Source organism: Trachymyrmex cornetzi, unplaced genomic scaffold (genome assembly GCF_001594075.2).
Source record: "Trachymyrmex cornetzi isolate Tcor2-1 unplaced genomic scaffold, Tcor1.1 scaffold345, whole genome shotgun sequence".
NCBI lineage: Eukaryota > Metazoa > Arthropoda > Insecta > Hymenoptera > Formicidae > Trachymyrmex > Trachymyrmex cornetzi.
Genome location: NW_017298164.1, coordinates 641,387 through 660,806, shown reverse-complemented (window position 1 = coordinate 660,806; position 19,420 = coordinate 641,387). Strand labels below are relative to the sequence as shown.

Here is a 19,420-nt window from a genome sequence, read left to right as displayed (position 1 = left end):
AAAAAATTTGAAGATGTCGAGCTGCAAGAATTGCTTGATGAGAATCCAACTCAAACGCTTTTAGAGTTGTCGAAACAGTTAAATGTTACTCTAATGGCCGTCTCAAAACGCTTGCATGCCATAGAAAAGATCCATAAGGAAGGGAGATGGCTACCAGTTTAAGTATCCTATACAAGGTAAAGTAGGGTAATTCAAATAGGTTAATAGAAATTTTCAAATTGTATAAAAAATGGAGGTCGCTTAGAGTATTCAGACATACAATTATTTTGATAATCTAACAAAATTATTTTTAGAGCTTTATTTAATTTTTTAATACAGCAAAACGTTATTTTCGCGTATCAAAGTCACATGAACAAGTTTGATTGGGATAGCCGTATAATAAAAAATTGGGATTAAATTGGAATAGAATTTTAAATTAAATTAGGATTAACCCGAAATTGAATAGGAATTAAATGGGCTCTCAAATGGATTAAACTATAATTATATACACGAGTATATCAGTTAAGCGTTTATCTGGAAATAAATCACAAAACATAAAGTTCAGATAAAGTTCACGAGCGATATGTTCTTTCAACAATTTGTTAGCGCGCCTTTCTCCGTTTATTTCTTACTATAATCTTCATTGCGGCAATCTAAATAGCAATGACATTTGAGTTATAATTGTCCGATTATTCTATATTTGACACGACGTGTTTAGTTTCAGTAAAAACTGTCAGTTTCCCCTAAGTTAACCAGGATTATGTTGTAGATGTATCTATTTGTGGACTCCATCCACTGTGAAGATTGACGTACCGCGTAAATATTTATTCATCGACGGTACATCAACCAACTTCCTGGTGAAAACCCTTCTGTAATAATTATCAATGGTGGCGACGAAACATCGTAATTTTTAATGCGGCTTGCAACGTCAATACCTTGGGCCGAAACAGGCTATTACTAAATTAAGCGAAACCAGGCGAGCACGTGCGACGACGGAAACGCACGACCGAGGTATCGTAGGTCAGTGATCGTAGAAATCAATTCGTTATTTTCGATCTACGGCTACTGCATCACTTACTGACACAATTATCACACCTAGGCCGGTATTCACAGTTTTTATTTCAAGACAGTCTTAAGTTATGCCTGATGATTGTATAATATGGCTCTGTGACTGATTTATAACAGCTTAAAACTGTACTTACATAAGACGGTTTTAATCCTTAAACACTTTTTTGGCATATCCAACTCTTTTTCAATACTTTTTTATTGCTTATAATTTCTTTATTAATAAAAATATATAGATTTGTGTGTGTTGTGTTTGCTTAGTGTCATTATATTCCTTGACTTCCGCCGGCAACGTATATTTTAACTCTTCCATCAGCAATAGGTACTCTTCGAGAAACAGAGCAAATTTTTTATATTATAAATTATTATAGATATTAAAATTTGTTGAAGTTATATAAAAATCTGAAAAAATTCTAGTACACTTGTCAAACCTTTAATGACTTTTTACCACTCAAGTAACATAACAGCGTTTGCAAAACGCTAAAAATGCAATTATATGCGCTTTTTTAGCTTTGTTAACGCTTTGTAAGCGCTGTGTGCTACTTGGGCATCATAGAACTTGGACTGTATTCAGTAACGCCTGTAACTTCCATAATAAACGTTAAACGACATAGCGGTGCATTATTTCGCTAAATTCATTCCTGGTAGTAACATTCAGTGCATCTTGCATTGCATTATCAACTAATGCTTAAATCACTTGGGTTGATCGAGTGAAATAGTCCATTTATTATGTATATATATAAGAGTAAATAGATTAACTTCAAAGCAGTGAAAATCCATACTTAAAGCAATGACTTTGCTACTCATTTTTATTAGCAATAAAATTTTCATTGCTACAGATTTAAAGTATTCTACTTATTTTTTGTCAACTTAAATTTATTTACCAAAATTCACAATCAAAATATCGATGGTATCTTTAAAGATTCCAGTTGCTGACGGAATTAATGTTTGGCGTTAGAAAAAAAAATTGTTTACAATGTGTTCATTTTTATAAAAGTTGTAAGCAATTAAATTGAGATGAATATGCCACACCAAAGTGTTAAACAAAAACTTTGAATTTTGATGTTGTCGAATTGATCCTCGAATGGAGCAGATTCTGAAATCGATCGAGCATCAAAGGTTCTTTATCCGATAATATTGATTTGAATTTTTATATTTTTAGCATATGCTCTTGAAATTCAAGAAAAGGATGGGAAGTCCTTTTTAAGCATCGTAAATTAAGAGTAAATCCATGAACTTCCATTCAATACAATCTGCGCTTCATAGGTAACTAAATATTTCGAGCAATATGATCAAACGCTTAAATCAACTTTGACAAAAAGAACTGTAGTTTGCCAGAGGCATATGTATGGTTAGTGAACGCAGATATTTGGTGAAACAATCGAGCGGACGCGATATTATGCAGTTTCAATTACTAGAATAATGAAGCGCCTAGGCATCACTGATATGCGCAGCAAGCTGATCAAATATTGGTCAATCGTTAATTAGTGGCGCTCGCTCATTTTCTCTGAATACCGCATACAAAATACACGCATTATTCGAATGATCGCTGTTTGCCTAAGGCCGCAATGAATCACAACGGCATTATCGAAATCCGAGCTGTTCGAATGTATGGAGCTACGCGATAAAGTTAGCAAAAATATTTTGCGAGCTTCGAAGTATCCTAGTTGAGCGTAAAAATGTCAACATTTTTTAGTACAGGTTTTATTATTATTAAATCGTCCAATCTCTCGATTCTTGACGATATCCTTGGACGAAAGTAGAGCATTCGTCATGTACAGTCGGACTAATCGTCACCGCAAGAGCTCGTGTCGTCATAACAGCTACTTGCAGTGACTCGTCCTCGTCGGACGAATCTCGGTAATTACCACAAATGGAGCCGTACTTACGCAATGAAGGGGCCGAGTAACCTGATGTGAGATAATCACGTGGCACAGATTCGCGGAGGACCGGCTGCGATGCTTTGGATTCGCGATAACGTTCTCTGAGATGAACCGAACCGAACCGAGCCGAGCGGGTAAGAAGCGGCACGTGAGTCGAGACGACAGTCGCCCGGAGCTGGAGTGCTACTAAACAACCGAGTTTTATGCTGGAACCTCGATGAGAGTACAGCGGCGAGTAGAGTGGTATTGTGCGCAAGTAGCGAAGTCTACGAGCTGCGTTCAAAACGACTTTCACTTCGGGCCCGAGGAGCCTTGCTTCCCTAGATGGGGGATCCAGTTTTTCCAAACTTTTTTCCGCTCGAGCACGCAGCTCGGTGACGAATTACAGGTGACGATGATGTCAGCGGAAACTATTGTCTGCACTTCCTCTTCTTGTACCAAAGAGCGTAGTTTTCTGCCAGATTATCGAGAATGATTTGAATTATGACTGCCAGTTTTGACAACTTCAAAGCTTTGACAGGATTCACCAAAAATGACATTGCAAATTAGGTCTGTTATTTTTGACGACTTCGAAGATTTGAAAGCTTTGAAAGAATTCGAATTTTTGAAGTTAATTTTGAACTGGAAGTTTAAGCTGCTTCAAAGCTTCGAGCTTCAAAGTTTTCAAAACTCCAAAGCACCTTAAACTTCGAAGGTTCGTAATTAACTTCGAAAATTTAAATTTTGTTAAAACTTCGAATCTTCGAAGTTGTCAAAAGTAACAGCTCTAATTTAGATCCTACATGAGAATATTTTAAATAAAATTCAAGCACATTTGAACTTAAACAGTTGACAAAATTATACTAGATTACGATATGGAGAAAGTACTCATTCTGGAATACAGAGAAAACTCTTCTGAGGAAAATTATGAAAATGCATAATTTACTTGGAAACGAGTTATAAAGTAGAATTTTTCTATTTACAGGTATAAATAAATAATGAACAAAATGTCGACTTTATCTACTGTATTTCTTCACAGAAACGTGGTAACACGGCCAAATACTCCATTCTCTATTGCGAGTACAATAAGATACCATCAGACGTTTGATAAATTTATTACCTTGTCCGAACGGCATTTTCATCTCCGTGACGGTCCCTTGTACGAGTAAACAACCCGTTGCCGCTTGAGATCGGCATGATATCATCTGACGGACTCGCCGGATGACCTCATCACGGCTGCATATCAACCGTTAGATAGAGATGCAGGAGAGATGTATGCGTCTCTCCTATGGAATTTTTCATAAAACTCCCATACGCTCAGTATAATAGCAGGTGCTATTGTCCAAAGTGCCGCTATGCGAATTTCGTGTCGTGGGCGATAAAGATGTGAATATAATTTAACATTCCGCAACGCGCAACGTGATCACAGATCTGTGGTATCCGAATTATTCCCAGACTACACAGACATATGGAAGTCATCATAAAGGCATCGTAAAAGCGTCTAATGGCCACTCTAATCTCTCAGACATCTTAATTCATATTTTTTGAAGCTTTGCGTTGTTTGGAAATCTTGGCAGATATTCAAATACCACAATACATCATTAAATTAACTATTATATATTATCATATTTTATATTAACCATTAATCATAGATCACCTCAAAATAATTTTTTTAACTGCAGGATAATTTGTCTTTCTTATTTTTAATGATTTTTTATAGCTTCGAAACAGTCTGTAACTTTGGCTATTTCTAAGAGAAAAATGTTTCAAGAAATATATATATATAGTAGCTATAACTGTACTAGGAAACAGCTTGAAAATTATTTGCGTAATAATATCTGCGTGATGTAAAACGTAGTATTTTTAAAATTAAAATTCAAAAATCAAGTTGTCTATATTAATTCTCGGAGCTGACGTCAAAATCTGTAACACAATCACTGACGCTATGTTTCTAAGACTCATTTAATTTATGCTAATTTAAAAAAGGCATATTTAATTTCAAGGAATCAAAATAAAATAAATTCTAATTGTGTAAGTATATTTTAACAAGAATAATTCTAATTTGAAGATGTAACATAAAAAGATTAAATTAACATTTTTTACAGAGAGATTTATATTCGAATGGATCTTCAATAGAGAGGCCGTCAGCAGAGTTAAAAGTGCAAGAATGAATATCTTTTGTTCTAAAAAATAATTGCAATAAAACTTCTATATAATTTTCGTGAAGGTCGACGAGCCCTTGTTTGTCAGAATAAATCTCGAAATAGCAAGAGCGACATGAGTCGTAGATACAATTAGAATAAATTTTCCTCGGGTCCTCGATCTTCGTGCTTCGCGGTTGTTTCTCACCACGCGTCCTAGACTTTTACAAAAATACGATCTACGAAGAACACATCTTCTATTTTCGATCGTTTAATTGGTTTTCAGTTTATTTCGAGAACGTGATCGACCTTGATCGACGATGTTCACACTTCCGTAATGAATACGTTTGGCCTATCAATTAGACACGCGATCGGCGATAATCTTTTGGCAAACTTTCATTGTTTCATAAGATCTGTTTTCTGTGGCTGAACTAGTGTACACTTTTGGAACTTAAAGTGAGAAAGATATACGTTTGATATTTGTTTAAAGCGAGAAAGAGAGTTCTAGAACAGTCTAGTGCAGAAACAGAAAACAGACCAATAGATTGAACTAGTGCGTACAAATCACACAGAGCTTTGCTGTGTTCAGCAGAAAAACTTCGCAACTGTAATAAGAGCGCCGAATGGATTAGACATTTTCCCGAAAAATAGAGGAAATAATGTTGGTACCGAACGAAAGCTTCTAAACGACATAATTTTAATTTCTATGGACTGTTAGCACTGTTCAAATAGTCATATGCGATTTTCCTTTAGCTTTAAAAAATAAATTCTCTGCTTTAAAAACATAAATTATTTTCTATATAATTTTCGTTTTTACTTAATAGAAAATTTGTTTTTAAAGCGGAGAATTTGTGTTTTTAAAACAGATAAATAACTAAAACAAATTCTCAGCTGTAAAAATAAAAAATATGTAATGATATTATACAAAAATTATGTGGTATTATGCGAGGAATAAAAATTATATAGAAAATAATTTGTATTTTTGAAGCAGAGAATTTGTTTTTTAAGCAAAGAATCACATATGTCAAAAAGGTTTCCCGAAAAATGGCTTAAACTGACAGATTTATTATATTACCGATCCGTAGAAAATTTGGTATCATCATTATCCCCTCCACTTTTTGGGAAAATGTCGTCCAATCGCCAAGTGACTCGTTGCTTGGTGCGATTGACTCGCGATGTGTGAATCTGAATTCGATCCCATCTGCGACCAGGACGAAACGCTGCGGCCGACCACAAAGCTTCGAGTCAGGTCTCCTTAGTGGACATTTCCACAATACAAAATCGCTTTCGATCAATTTTACAATATTTTTCAAAAAAAAAAATAAATTTTTGTTTCAAATACATAATGAATTTTCATAAAATTTTGTAATAACAAGTACGTATATTTTAAGATTATTATCAAGAGAGAAAATATTCTTTTTTAAAAGATAACCATTACTTTTGAAAGGAAAAAGTAAATTGAGTAATCACTTTTCTTAGCGATAGAATAATATTTTTCTGCGTATATATGTATATATATCAGAGTGAGAGGATTGCCATCGGTGACAAATGGAGAGTAATCAGTCCCGCTGTGTGATCGATTAGAAACACCAGTGATGAAAAACTGTCGGGGTCGCTGACACAAACCGACTGCGATATATGGGATATATCCAATGGACGTTGTTTCCCTGCGATATCTCCGAGTACGATGCGTAAATAATCGCGCTTGTCAATGCGGCCTAAGTTTAGTGCACTCGTAAAGCCGGCCGGCCGGGGCGGACTCCGAGTGCACGCAAATCGATCACGAATAGAGGGAAATGGAGGGAAATGTTTCATGCGCGTATTTCGGGACGGTTTATAGATCTCCGCGCTGTTTGGGAACACTTGCGATTTATGGCGCGGGCGTTAAACTGATAGGTACGACGGAGATGCAATCCCGCGATGCAAACTTGTTGGCATTATTGGAGTCGTATAACGTTTTTTGCGCATTCCAGAAATTTATTTAAGCCTCCGTTAATAATCAAAGACTCTTCAAGGAGAAAGAGAGAGAAAGAGAGAGAAAGAAATCGCCATTCATCGTACGATCTGAGATGATCTCCCCTGAAGTGTAGAAACGTATACGAAGAACTTAATCAATACAAAAGTAATCATACAATCGTTCTGAAACGAAAAGAATAACAGCGTATGTTCCAGACAAAAATACAAGTATTAATATGAAAGTATATAATATGAGATAGGAAAACGCGGATGATTTGAGATGTCAATTATTGTGACAGGTTATCTAAGAGAATTTAAATTTAAGAAATGCGGATTCAAACGTTGGCATTGATTTACATGCTTGAAGTATTGGTACATCAAACTCGAGAACAATTGGCTCTTTTAGTCAATGCCATTCGCGTAGTTTCTATCCACGGTGTCACAAAGGCATCGTTGCCAGCGCAGACACATAACGTCTTTGTCCCTTCAAACTAATCCCGTGCCATCGTGCATTTAAAAGGCCCCCTTAGTCACGATCGGCTGACCACGGCCCGCCCGCACACGCGTGGGAACTTCCACAATGACTGACGAAAAGGTCAGCCGTGTACACTTCATACGCGTGATCGGCGTGCACGTGTACGCTAAGTAAGGAAAGCCGCCCTCGCGTCATGCATGATAACCGAGCAATTTACGTATTCGAAGATAGTCTCGCGGCTGAAGGAAGCCTACAACATTTACAGCAGCAACAATAATCCGGTCCCTGCAATTAACCTACAACGTCGGCACTACTGATTTAATTAAAAGGAGATTCATAAACGGTGTACGCTTCTCGTTAAAATGAACATGATTTATGCAAATAATCGTGCGATAGTAAGTATCGCGTAATACAGTTATAAAAGAAACGTAAGTATAAGTTTCTGACGAAATTAATTGCTTTCTGTATTCATCTTCAATAAATTTTTGTATTTACTTAACCCTTCATTCGCAATCTGGGTTTTTTTTGTGCAGATTTTTTTACTGTACCCAATTTTTTTACTGTACTAGACTTTCGAAAAATGTGGAAACATTTGACACTGTTAAAAATTTCATGAAATTTAATATACTTTTAAGTTACACAATTTGAACTTAATTTCATGATATTACATTAAATTTAATATATTTATAACTGAAAAGTAATGAAATTTAATGCATTTTTCATGAATTTAATGTACACGTTCATTACGTTTAAGTAACTACTGTAACTTAATTTTCAGTTAAATCATTCATTACTTTTAACTTCGTTTATAATCACGAGCTTCATTTACATGTAAAGGCAGCTCGTGATTACATTTCTAACAGTACAAGTTACTTTTCAACTCTTTATTATCAAATAGTTTTTTAATTCAAATGTTAAAACTTTTATTTAATAAAAATTGAAATGTAAGCAAAAATGAAAGAGATGAAAATTTGTTTTAAAATGTATATTAATTTTAAAATGTAAGCAATAAAGAATATATTCTTTCTTTTATTTCGAAGAAATTTGAGAATAAAAATCATTTGTGCAAAAAATAAAATCCGGATTGCAAGCGACGGATTATTATAATGTTTATATGATTTACTTGAAAGGATGGAGGAAAAGTATTGTTACTGGCCATATTATCTCCGAATGCGGAGAACAATCGCTGATAATGGCTCGAACCGAAACGTCTAATACTTTTTATTTATATGTAATGTCACGAACAATATATTTATTAAATAATACGCACAAATTATTTTTTGATATATTATTAGATAGAGCGTTGATTATTGCTTTCAATTACCCGTTAGTCATTATTTTTTTTATCGCCTTTCTTATCTCGAGAGCTTAATTAATTTTATTTTTATAATTTTTTTTTGCGGAGGACAATTATTTTAAAGACGTGAAAGAAACGTCACACGAAGGCTCCTTCACTTCTTGCAGGAGAGAAAAGCCAACGATCGCTTCGGGCTGGCGAATCTAAACTGTCCGACAATTTTCGAAATGAACACAATGGTTCATCTCTCTCTCTCTCTCGAGCATTACTTTCATTCTGCTAACAATAAGACTACGCATGCTTTCTTTTTAATTAAGAGCAAGCTACTCCGTTCGCATGATTAAATTCAATTGTTCATCACAATATTTTTGTAACATACTTTCCAGAGTACTCTGGAGAGATCAGATAAAACACCGCGATACACGTACTAAGCAAATTAACTTGCGCCATAACGCGTCAAATATGGGTATTCAAGGTGGAAACTTTCTCTCTCCTTAAGAGTCATCATCTAGCATACGGAATCCGCGTAATACCGGCAATTTACGCATTCCTAAAACGTGATATTACGAGAAACTAAGATTTCATATTTTTAGTCATATTAATCATTATGATAACAATATGAAAATTTAAAAATTCTAATAAAATGTAACTTTATTATTTTTATTTTTCTTATATTATAGAAAAATATCTAAAAGAGTATATCTATCTTTATTAAAATTTTAAAATTATCACACAAATATCTTGATTCAAAGTTAAATTAAATTTTGTACATAGAAAAGTAAGAAAAATATATAGGGTTTTTAATGTAAAATCGCAACGTTCTCAGTTCTTAGGGAAAAGACAAGAAAGGTGTTTCACACATTTCCAAGCTACTTTCGAAAAATGAGCTCAAAGCGAAATGCGACAGAAAGACGTAGAGGAATTTCGCGAGAGCCACTTTGAATAAATCATGCTAGCTCGCGAATGTACAAGTAAAAGCTTTTCCCGACCAACTACCGTGAGCATCTGGTTCTCTTTATTTTTCATTGTCGACAGCATCGATATTTTCATTGGCAATTTATAAATTGCGGATCCACAAAGTCAAATCGGGCGGAGAGAAGATTCATCTGCTGCGCTTCGATTAAAGTTCAAGGCCGTTTATCGACAACGAGAGCAGCAGATCCACGTGTATTTTATCTTTTTTTCTGTCCCGCGAGAGAGAAAATAACGACTACGAGCGAGGTCAAAAACCCTGAGAACCCCTCATTTACCACGGGGCTTTCGAATTCTATTTCCAGCGGTGTACAAAGAGCTTATAATTAGAATGGTCTAAGAGAAAGAAAATCGGAATACCCCGGAACAAGTTGATTCTAATTTTGGAGATCGCGATATACAAAAAGTTCAGAGTTTATTAACGAAACAGCCTGTCGTAAGAGGAGCAGAGTGATGGCTTTACCGATCGTTACTCTTTGTGCGAAATCCACGAAAAGATCGAGGTAAACGACATCGGAACTGCCAATTGCGCGCCGTATTCTATTGTGAGCGCCGGCTCAACAATCTCGGTTTTACGATTTCCGATTTAGCAGCGAGGTCCAACGCCTCGCCGAAGAAGTCGTCCTGGCAGCTTGAGAGGTGCAGCATTGCGAACGCATTACGGAATCGGACTAGGCGAAATGAGGGGCGACGGCGGCGACCGAGGTTTGTGCACCGGGATTAATAGATCCGTCGTAAATAATTCGGGATTTGTGTGCACGGTCTACCGTATGTAAACTGCCAGAATCCGCTTTTACCGCGACCCCAGAGAGTCACGCTTGTTCTCGTAATTCACTCCAGGCGAGTTGAACCGGAAGGTCGTTTAAGCTGTTCTTAGGGCGTAAAACCGCAAGGGCCGCCGTCCTGTTTGTTGTTGCGCTAATGAGCACGCCCGTTCCATTAGGCTTATTCCACAATCTTGTTTTAAGAAGGTTGTAAGGGCATAAAACACATATATTAATATTTACGCTTTAAACAAACTACATACATGTGAAAGTTGTGTTCATAACATTCTGTTTTTATTGAGCAACACATTTTTATAGATTATTTATTTTATTTAATATTAGTTTTATTGTTATAAACAAAAATTTTTTTAATAATAACAAAAACCTAAATTTTTTTATATAAATATTTTAAGTACTAAAAATGACTTGTGCAAAGTTTCATTGAAATTCACCAATTAGTTTATGACAAATAAATATTTTGTTTATTTACTGAACAATTAATGTCTGCATCTGAATGTAACTTTACATAAATATTTTTTTAATTCATAAAGTACTTATACAAAAAAAGTTGAGGTTTTTATCATTATATTTTATAATACATTTTCATATATTTCTATTAGAGTACAAATTAAAAAAATATTATTTTTTATTGAAATAACTTTTGATCCAGATGGTCAGCTGTCTCTAATTTTTTGTATTACTTATAAATGCAATTTAGAATAATCTGTAATTTTTAACATATTGCATTTGCCTTACAACCTCCTTAAGAGGCTATAAACCGTAAAAACTTGACTAATCACAGTCGAATATAAGAAAAATAATTGACTGGTCAATTTCTTATGGCTTTATGGCTCACGTCCTTTTCAGGCTTTATTCACAATCTTGCTTTAGGCCAAGTCCACAACCTTGCTTTAAGAAGCCGTAAGCCATAAAGCCACAAAAAATTGAACAATCACAATTGATTATTTTTTTCATATTCGATCATGATTAATCAATTTCCTACGGCTTTATGGTTTCTTAAAGCAAGGTTGTGGACTAAGCCTTATATCTAGACATTCTAGACGCTGCCTACTTTATCTGGGTGCTCTCACGCGCTTTTCCAGTCACTTTCATCATGGCATTGTTGCGAAAGACAGCCGTCACAAATTACCCGACAGTTCCGTCAATTATCATTAACATTGTATTCAAGCGTGCGCACTTAATTGCACATTGTAGGCTTGAGGCCATTGTGTGTCGAGTCGCGCCAACACGAAGCGCGAGATCGCAATTTGTATCGTGCGTTGTAAATCTCCCGCGGATGATTTATAAGTCGCCGCATCTCGACAATGATTTACACGGGTGATCAAAAGTTCTCGTCGCGATCGCGCCGTCCGCTGGCATTTTCACGAAAACTTCTATGAAAAATCCTTCGTTTTGCATCTCGCGCTCGCGGCCAACAAATTCGCTGTTTCGAAAATACAACCGATGAATCTCCAGAGGAAGGCCAGTGAGATAAATATGCGATATATCTAAGGCTAATATCATTTGTCGTACATATTTTTCAAGCATGTCACTTAATTGCAGAACAGAGATTCTCGGATCTTCCTATTCTACCAATCAACGGGCTTAAAAAAATTGTCGTATGTTGGTGGATAATTAGGAATAACAAATTTGAAATATTAAACTTTTAATGATACACGGAGAGAATTAGCTCTTAAAATTTACCCTGAAAATATGGTAGTTGTGGTACAAGATGATATTTAAAAAATGTTTACCATGCACTTCAGTAAAATTAATCCAACTTATTTTATAATTTATTGTAGTTTTATTAATGAATGAGAGAAATTTACATAAAATTTACATAAAATATTACATAAAATACAATGTGGTCCTAGAATGAAATTGAACCATATTTTCAGGATAAATTCTAAGAAAAAATTCTCTCTGTATATGTATAACTCTAAATAAATTCGCTGTTTATAAAAATTTAATAACATGAATTTATTTAGAGTCATACGATTAAAAGCTTTTGAAATCTTTGTTATTTTGTCCAACAATTGGGTTCATTAACTAGTACATTCACTTTATCAGCCTGAAGCCTGATCTCTTGTTGCTTCTAAGAAAAGTCGAATGTGCTCTTTGTTTTCTATTTCTTGTTGTTTATCAATTTTTTTATCTCTTGTCTTTTTACTTTTTATCCTGTTTCTTCGTTTTCCGTCGCTCGAGATAAAAGTTGACGAACTTTGAAAGAGACAAGAAACACAGAGAAAAGAAACATGACTGTTGATGAAACGGTCACAAAGAGGGGAAAAAGCAAGAGGCAAAAAGAAACAGAAAATAAAGAGCACATTGTAGATCAGGCTTAAGAGTCCGTTTCGCTTGGCGTTCGCAATGCTCACAAATATGATTTCACCCTTGTTTAACATTTGATAAATAACAAAAGACAAGATGATGCTCCGATACTCGTTGCGAACGCCAAGTAGAACGTATCCTAAGCGCGTGAAATCTCGCATCCCGGCGGAATCTCAAGAACGAGTCTCGAGCTGTCTGATATTTCGAGAACATGCCATGTTTCCGAAATATCGCGGAAAATGCGCGGAAAATGCGCGGAAAAGCGCGATTAAAAGCGACTTCGCATGTGGCCGCGCGGTCCGTTTGATCATCGCCAAAGAAACGGAGCCAGGTGTCGATACGCCAAAACGCAAACACATTGTTGCTCCTGAGGAGAGCCGAATGAATCGACGGTTCGAAGAATTCGCGAATATTATTATCGAGGAAATTTATAGAACCCACTCGAGGTCGTGAGAGTCCAAAAGTTTTGCGAATTTAGAACTAAATTGCTTTTGACGCCAAAGTAGCGCACTTTATTCGACTTGAACTTCGTATTTCGCACGTAATATTTCAACAAAGTTGGACGGCTCGGGAAAACGGCAGCTGAACGCGACATTTTCAATTATCGATCCAATTTACGAACGAACGGCCGATGCGTTCTATTCGACTTGAGGCACAGAGAAACGTGAGAAACGCGGTTCGATCGACGACATAAATTCGGGAACAGACGCGCGCGACTACGGATATCAAATCATCGCGAATTGCGTAATAGTCTTTTTTTATTGCGATCTTTATTCCGCCATCTGGCACGTGGCCAACTGCTGCAGCCGCGACACAAAAAAAGACAGTGTATTATTTTTATAGAGGTTATGAAAAATACTCGTTTGAACGTGCGACGCAGCCCTCCCGTGTCTTACGCGTGCTACTTTTGTTTAGCGTCACATTAGCCCCTATTTATATCGGGCGTATTTTTACGGTATCCCGACCGGATGCATCTATCGGTTCCGAGATTTCAATGCCAACATACCAGGCGCGGCTGGTGTCGTAGCATGTGTCGCACGTCGTTGTCAGTGCAAAAGTGGCGCTAACAAGGTCGGAAATTCGACTGCTTATTTATCTTACGCTCATTATATTGTATATATTACTCTTTGAAACTTTTAGAGTCAGTTGTCACTCGGAAAAGTGAAATCTCACTCTTAATTATTGAAAATTGAGCTACTTTTTTTCAAGACTGACTCAACTTTTATTCTTTATCTAGTACACATTATATTGTATATATTACTCTCTGAAAGTTTTAGAGTCAGTTGTCACTCGGAAAAGTGAAATCTCACTCTTAGGCCCAATTTCACAACTGATGGTTAACTCTTAACTGAGATTGAACTTATTCATTATTTCTTTTCAATTCTAGAATTGGAAAAAGATGAGAAATAAGTTGAACCTCGGTTAAGAGTTAACCGTGAGTTGTGAAACTGAGCCTTAATGATTGAAAATTGAACCACTCTTGAGAAATAAGTTGAACCTCGGTTAAGAGTTAACCGTGAGTTGTGAAACTGGGCCTTAATGATTGAAAATTGAACCACTTTTTTTCAAGACTGGCTCAACTTTTTTTCTTTATCTTATATTCATTATATTGTATATATTACTCTCTGAAACTTTTAGAGTCAGTTAACTCACTCTTCGCTGAGTTCAGATTCCTACTCGAGTATCACCCAGGTATTACTCCATCCTTGTTGTTTATCGTACATTAGACAAGGATGACATGACACCTGAGGAGCACCTAGATGGAAATCTGAACACGCCTGTTCATGATTGAAAATTGAACCATTTTTTTTCAAGATTGGTTTAATTTTCATTCTTTAGAGTAAGATTTCACTCCGAAGAATTTAGAGAACATTTTATTAATATCATGCATCTTATTAATGTCAGATAATAAATTAATACAATAAAAATTTTCATTAACGCAATAAAAATTGAAATTCAAATTTCAAAAAAATTAATTGTTTAGTATGAATTACTTATTAAAGTGCTTTCGTATTGAATTGAAAAAAAAATTTTTTAATGGGGTTTTTTATTTTAATGGTTCGATTAAAATCAGGTTTGAAAGGATTAAGATCTAATGACTTAGAGTCGTTGAATCAATTAATATGTTAAAATAAATTTATTTTACGGACAAAATTCGTGACATTTTTTGAAAACACGACTGTATCTTAAAGTGCAGCGTTTTCCGCGCGTTTACAGAACGGTTGCCAGGACGCAAGGCCGCCATTGCTTTGTGGACCTGATTCACAGATAAACAGCCGGAAAATCGTAAACCACTCCCGATGAGTAATCGCATGCGGCGGTAGCTACTTTGTACTCGACCTACGCGCGCCAAGAAAAAGGACACTTTCTTGGCTTTTCCTTCCCGGTCTAATCCTCTGACGCGAATCCACGAGTTCTTCGCGTCGCAACATTCTATATCTAACCCTTCCATGTTTATGATCTGCTTGACAGGCGTGGAGATACACAATCAGTATGATGTATGAAGGAGCAAAAACGCGCGACGGATTCTGGCAGAATAGCTAGATTTAATTCCAGAAGTGAATCGTTTTCGTATTCAATTGCGACGCAATTAGTAGTGATATCCAAGAATCTGAATTTTGATTCTGAATTTGAATCTGAATTTGAAGACTTAAATTGCATTTTAAATTAGTTTGATTTAAGATTTGAAAATTTAGAATCTCTGAGGATTCTAAGCAATTTCAAGATTTGAAACCGTGAATTGACAAACGTAAAATTTCCAAACATAGATTAATAAATAAATTAAAAAATTGCAAATAAATTAATAAATAAATTAAAAAATAAATTTGAAAATCTGGAAGAATAAAGAATATATTTTAGAAAATAAAGAATCCAAATATTTAAAAGTCAAACAAATGTGTAGGGCGTCGGATATCAAATTCATTAAACGCACGAGATTTAATTAACCCTTTTGAGTCCTACCTCTATCCTGGTAGTTTTTGTTGTGGTTTTTCTGGTAGAGGTCCTCAATGCGCTGAGATTCTCGTAGGGAGAATCCCAGTCCTGGAAGATCTCCGTAGTCGCCATGGTTCTCGTTGCTATATTTCCCTTCGTACAATTTAAATTTATAACGTCACTCTATTTAAATTCTTCACACCGTAGGCACTTTTAAAAAAATCCTTTCGATAATGTCTCTTCGTCACGTCAAAAAAGATTCTGCAAGTTTATACATAACCATAGCCTTTTAGTTATTAATTATCGAGAATACACAAAAATTACGATTTAAAATTAAATTCCTCAAATCACATATTCGAATTATTTAATTCGTAATGTTAGCATAAAATTTTAATTTTTTTGTTAAGAATTAATTTTTAAATACTAATCGACAATATTAGAAACAAATGTCTTATATTCACGTAAAAAATTATATTACAATATTTTCAAAAATTTTTGATAAAATTATGATAGACGGTTTATCATAGTAAAAAATCCAAAAAAACCAGGGCGAATGAGTGTCAACCAGGTAATTAATACGCAATTTTTAATCTTTATTCCAAAAAATAGAATTTTTATTCCAAAAAATAGAAAATAGTACGTTTCAGTTCACTTTGGAACCATCCTCAGAAATACAATTTCAAAATATCAATCCCTTCATCCAAGAAAAAAATCACCATCAGATTAACAAATCTGATGTTGTAATCCCAAGACGTAGAATATATCAATAGGGAACCAAATTATCTTTAAACAAAAACAGAGAAACTTGCAGCAAGAGTACTTAATCGAGCCGAAGATCGATTCGAGCCATCTCGCTCTTTCGATATCCGCGCACCCGCCTCATGGGCGAATGGATGCTGCGAGACTACGCGGGCGAGAGTGATCTTCGACGATACCGGTACTCGGGGCGTCGGACTGAGAGTCGCCTTGTACACTTGTGGAACAACTGCGAAATATGCGCGCGATTCGAGGTGGACCACGCACGACTGAAGCTGAGAAACAAGTCCCCGCTGTACCGCGAGCGGATCGCACCGCGCCCCATCCGCGGACCGCTTCCAGAAATACGGAGAAACACATATAATTAGGCCGCCACCCGCCGCGACGACAACACGCGGTTAAAAAGCGCATAGCGCGAGATGCCGCGTCGCGACGTCAAAGCAATCCTTCCGCACTCAGTCTCTCGGGGGGAGATTCTTTCCCCTGCGATCCTTTGACTCTGAAAAGTTAATACCCCTCGTGTCATCATTAATGAGATTAAGAAAAATTATAATTTCAAATTAATTGGTTCAATTATTGAATCTTCGAATTTTTAACAGGTATCAGTCATTAAAGCTAAATGGTTGTAATTTAAAAAAAAAAATAAGAATTTGATCAAAGGACAAAGATTTACAAATAACTTTTTGTATGATTCTTCGGATTAATAAATAATTAATAATCTTCAACAAATTTCGAGAGGAACTTTATGTTGCGCAAAGCAACTGTGCATCATAAACTAATTTTAAAGTGTAGCAGTTTTCAACACGTCTCGTGTCTGTGCTACATAGACAACTATTTGTTTCTCGCTGCCTCTAAAATCTACATAAACTCCGTGCATTGGAAACGAAGCATTAATGACGTAGCAGACTCGCGTGGAGTTGAATATACATAGATATTAGAAACTGTCGTTAGCCGTCGTCTATTCTCCTATGAAACTATAATTAGATACAGAATGGATTGAAATAGACGATATATATATACATATATGAATACTATATATATGAATACTTTAACAAAACGTATTTAGCATCACGGATATATCTTAACACACAAAGTTGCAAAAAAAAACTGCAAGTAACAGATTTGATATTTATATTTGCATTGTGTGTTATTAAAATATAACATCATACGATCGATAGACAAAAAGTAAAATTAGAAAATGTGAGATACGTTAGTTATTATTTAATTCCAATTTGTAGAAATAATAATTAATGTTACGTATAATTATTAATATAATTAAACATTATTATAATGTTTACAAACAACTTATAAACTAATAATTGTGATCTTTCAAAAGTCTAAATGACTTGCACGTCTGAAATAAATGTAACTTTATATATCAAAACACTTGTTGTAATCTGTGCGAGGCACTAAAAAATCTTAAAATAATGTAGAAAAATTTTTAAGTAATAAATTTCTGAAGAATTAGATAAAGAATTGTGTAATTAATAAAATCTGCAATTGATAAAGAAATGTTGATTGTTCTAATCACACTTACATATGATAAAAAATAAAGTTATAATCTTCGATAAAGTTCAATTAACAGCTACAATCAATAGAAAAGATAAAGATGTTTTGTTCCACTTGCTGAATTATTTATAATACAGCAATATCTGTTCTCTATGTTATAGGTAGATGGCGATACCATTTGAAAGCTTTCGCACGAAGCTTAAAAGCTATCCGTGCGAAAACTCTTCCGGAAGAGCCGTCAGATGGTGCGAAAGCTTGCCAAGCTCGTATCGCTTTGAACAAAGAAGACACTGTGCCCGATTTTACCTTCGGTCGTCGAGCTGCCAAAGAAGCTTTCGACCTGGGAAAACTTTCCGGAACCCAAAGAAGGGAAACGGCTTATTACTTAATAATGCAATTAATGCTAATAAAAACAAGCTTGTTATAAAATTATCAAAAAAAAAACTAGCTAAGACGAATCACGTAACAGGTAGAGTACAATCATATTTTTAAATAGATAAATTAGATATTTAGAGAGAGAAAGAAAGAATCGAGATATATAAGTACTTATGTAATACGAACTTATAATCTGTATATAGATCTAATATAATTTGAATTCTTAGTCAAATGTATTTCTATATTCCTATGTATGGCGCTTTCTGTCGTATTTTACACTTTGCAAAAGAGATGTATAATTAAATCAACGGAAGCATCATTTGGACACTGGTATATTATGCAAATTTCTCTCGTATTTAGAGACCATTGCCAGACATGCATAACATGAAAGTTAAATTGATCGGTTCTATTTCGGAAAATAATTTATGCGATGGGGATTAAACGTTCCTCTTTGGCGCCGCAGGGATATCACCTGCGCGATTAAAGAGCTAATTTCGCACGTCAATTGCCCGATGATCATCCGTGCGAATTTTCGGTTTCAATATGCGTTGAAACGTCGAACAACAATCGCGAACGAAAACAAGCAATTTCACCTTTGACATCAGAGTTTCCTTTTTTGTGTTGGAAGAATCGAATTATTCTCCGCACTGCGCTGCTACGCGATGAGAATATAAAACGAACATGAACTGATTTAGAAATGTAGAGCAAATTTTCACGTTTGTAAAATAATGTTCTAATTAACATATTCTTAACTCGTATTCTTAAATCTCAGGTCCTCAGAAGCAACTTCCTCTTCGAGAAATTAGACTTTATCTAAATTGTTCTCAGATAACAAAAATTATTTACGGCAATAAATTCTTGATAGTGTATGTGTTTTAAAGATACTCGTTAGCATCAGTAAAAATTGACTATTAATTTAATTTGTAATAATCCAGCTTCAATTTAGGACTGTGTTTTAAAACCGACAAATAATCGGCGTGCAATTTACTTGAACTGGAAATAAT

At 35.2% G+C, this 19,420-nt stretch overlaps 1 protein-coding gene across 12 annotated transcripts in view; it reads right to left on the bottom strand.

The window, feature by feature from the left end:
• tmod (tropomodulin) overlaps positions 1-19,420 on the bottom strand; it is a 71,380-nt gene that overhangs the window by 33,922 nt on the left and 18,038 nt on the right. The window contains exon 1 of one of the 12 annotated variants that reach the window (XM_018510581.1): positions 15,804-16,037. The exons of 10 other annotated variants lie outside the window; for them this stretch is intronic. In XM_018510581.1, the coding sequence (XP_018366083.1) occupies positions 15,804-15,908 (105 nt within the window). In that variant the 5' untranslated portion in view covers positions 15,909-16,037. Of the gene's footprint in view, positions 1-2,933; positions 3,109-15,803; positions 16,038-19,420 lie in introns of those variants that run through there. One more of the 12 variants, XM_018510584.1, reaches the window with a different exon arrangement.